The sequence below is a fragment of the Telmatherina bonti genome (genome assembly GCF_933228915.1).
Source record: "Telmatherina bonti genome assembly, chromosome: 8".
Taxonomy (NCBI): Eukaryota; Metazoa; Chordata; class Actinopteri; order Atheriniformes; family Telmatherinidae; genus Telmatherina; species Telmatherina bonti.
In genome coordinates, this window is record NC_136626.1 from 11043151 (window position 1) to 11046035 (window position 2885).

At 42.5% G+C, this 2885-nt stretch overlaps 1 protein-coding gene across 1 annotated transcript; it reads left to right on the forward strand.

Moving 5' to 3' along the window:
• Window positions 1-220: 220 nt before the first annotated feature.
• sox2 (SRY-box transcription factor 2) lies at window positions 221-1189 on the forward strand (the record flags this gene model as incomplete). Its single annotated transcript, XM_079245277.1, has 1 exon — window positions 221-1189. One exon carries the CDS (start codon window positions 221-223, stop codon window positions 1187-1189), a length of 969 nt encoding a protein of 322 aa, XP_079101403.1.
• Window positions 1190-2885: the final 1696 nt, after the last annotated feature.

The window sequence follows — 2885 nt, forward strand, 5'->3', positions numbered from 1 at the left end:
GACACACACTCAGTGAGAGGGAGAGAGAGAGAGAGGGTGAGTGTGTGGAGACGCGGCTTGATGCTCGTTGTTTTTGTTCAGACAAAAGTTGCAGAGAAAATCGACAGGTAACTTCAGTCCCGCGCGCGCCTCCAGTCCGCCTCCGGCTCGTGGACTTTCTCTCTGCTTTTCTCCTTTTTTTTTTCGTCTGCTCGGGAGCTCCAACTCAAAGCTGTTCCTGATGTATAACATGATCGAAACTGAACTGAAGCCCCCTGCTCCCCAGACCAACACTGGGGGCACGGGCAACACCAACACGTCCGGCACCGGCACCAACCAGAAAAACAGTCCGGAGCGGGTCAAGAGACCCATGAACGCTTTCATGGTGTGGTCCCGAGGCCAGAGGAGGAAGATGGCGCAAGAAAACCCGAAAATGCACAACTCGGAGATAAGCAAGAGGCTGGGAGCTGAATGGAAACTTCTGTCGGAGAGCGAGAAGAGACCTTTCATCGACGAAGCCAAGCGGCTGAGGGCCCTGCACATGAAGGAGCACCCGGATTACAAATACCGGCCCCGACGGAAAACCAAGACCCTCATGAAGAAGGACAAGTACACCTTGCCCGGCGGGTTGTTGGCTCCCGGAGGAAACGGGATGGGGACTGGGGTCGGTGTTGGCGTGGGGGCCGGACTGGGCGGTGGAGTGAACCAGAGGATGGACAGCTACGCGGCGCATATGAACGGCTGGACCAACGGGGGTTACGGTATGATGCAGGAGCAGCTGAGCTACCAGCACCCGGGTCTGAACGCGCACAACCCCAGCCAGATGCAGTCCATGCACCGCTACGACATGAGCGCCCTGCAGTACAACTCTATGACCAGTTCCCAGAGCTACATGAACGGCTCCCCAACATACTCCATGTCTTATTCCCAGCAAACCACGCCGGGAATGACCGCCCTGGGCTCCATGGGACCTTCTTCGGTTGTAAAGTCCGAGTCCAGCAGCTCTAGCCCGCCCGTCGTCACCTCCTCGTCCCACCGGGCCGCCCCGGGCTGCCAAAGCGGAGATCTGAGGGACATGATCAGCATGTACCTGCCCGGGGCGGAGGTCAGCGAGCAGAGCGCCCAGACCAGGCTACACATGTCCGGCCACTACCAGAGCACCGTGCCCGGGACGACGATCAACGGCACGCTGCCGTTAACACACATGTAAGAGACACAAACTAAAAAAAAAAAAAAAAAAAAAAAAAAAGACAGAAAAAGAAAGGAGGAAAAAACAAACAAACAAAAAAAAAAAAAAAACAGAACTTTTATAAGATAAACTGTGGACTACTTAACGTTGGACTATTTTTGTACAGAAAAATTTTCGGGGTGGGAAAAGTTGTATAGAAGTCTCCAGGGGGAAAAAGAGACATTTTTTTTCTTTTCATTTTATTCTAAGGAAGCTCTAGAGGAACGGTAGGAGATCCCCTCTTCACTGGTGGATGAAGTTTTGGAAGACTAGAAAGTGGGAGTCGCAATCAAATGTTTTATTATTGCAATCACCTTTTGTACAGTATTTATCAAAGAAACATTACAATCAGATGAAATTGTTTGCTAACTGCAAGAGGTTGCATTTTTATTTCCTTTTTTATATATATAAATAAAGCGACGCCAGTTCTGCAGAAAATATTAAAAGCAAAAAAAAATGGCAGAACTGGAATTACTGGGAGCGATCAGCTATGCTCCTTAATTACTTGCAAACATTGGAATGAAAAGGGACATAAGATACAGGTTTTTTTTTTTTTTCATTTAAGGTCAATATTACTAAACATTTTTAATTTCTTTGAAAGATTACGACATCATTTCTGTCATACAGCTTAAAATATAGGTTGTTAATTTATATTTCCGTCTCCCACTTTTCATCTGTTAGAGGTATGACGCTTGTGCTCTTTATTTTCTAATTGATTTGTACAATTTCTGTATATATATATTAAGTTTTTATTTCAAAAATCCATTCCCGTAGTTGTATTTTAAAAATTGTGGCCTGTACGCAGAAGCCAACCACTCCATGTATATATTACCGGAACTAATACCATCCTTATAACAGTTACAGTTTCAGCTGAGTATATTTTTTTTCAATATGCAGTTTGAAATGAATAAATTTTGGAAATTTGGATACTTGAAATTGTATGAGTTTTAATTTGTTTCTGTCATTCATGCTTTTGCTTTTCCTTTGCCAGTCATTACATGATGACTTGTCATCTGGCTGTGGAGTTTACTTTTTCCTCTCATCTTAATTATTTCCTGGAATTTCACGTTTTTGTTGCTTTTATAAAATTTAAAGCATTTGATTTTTTTTTTTGTTTTTAAATATATTTTTGAGGCGACACCATCCATCAACAAATGTAGTTTGTCGTGGTTAACCACGTTTTTGTTTTCTAGTGTCTGCGGATGGCCCCCATCAAGCCAAAGTTTCCTAAAAAGTGGGGAAGATTTTTCCACCAAAATACTCAACGTCCCCAGGTATAGACAAGTCATTTCTCCTCTTCTATAATTAAACTTAGTTTTTATTTTTAAGGCCAGATTTTATATCTTAAAACCTTTTTTTTTTTTAAAAAAACAACAAACATTTAAAGGATGTCTTCCACATTGAGCATTTAGGGGCCTTCTCTTGCGTGGACACAAACTTCATGAGGTGACAACTTAAGTAACTATTTTAGATTCTTATTATTTGACAAGAGGTTGTAATTTTCTTTTGACATCACTCAGTAGCATTTTTTATAACATTTATATATCAGGTAATATTTAAGTTTGGGCTATATTTCCTCTTGCTTTTCAGTTTTGATCTCCAATAATATGTAGAAATCTTTTTTTATGCTTATTTCAGGTGTCTTAAACAGCTTAGCTGTAAACTGAAGGCGAGCCCA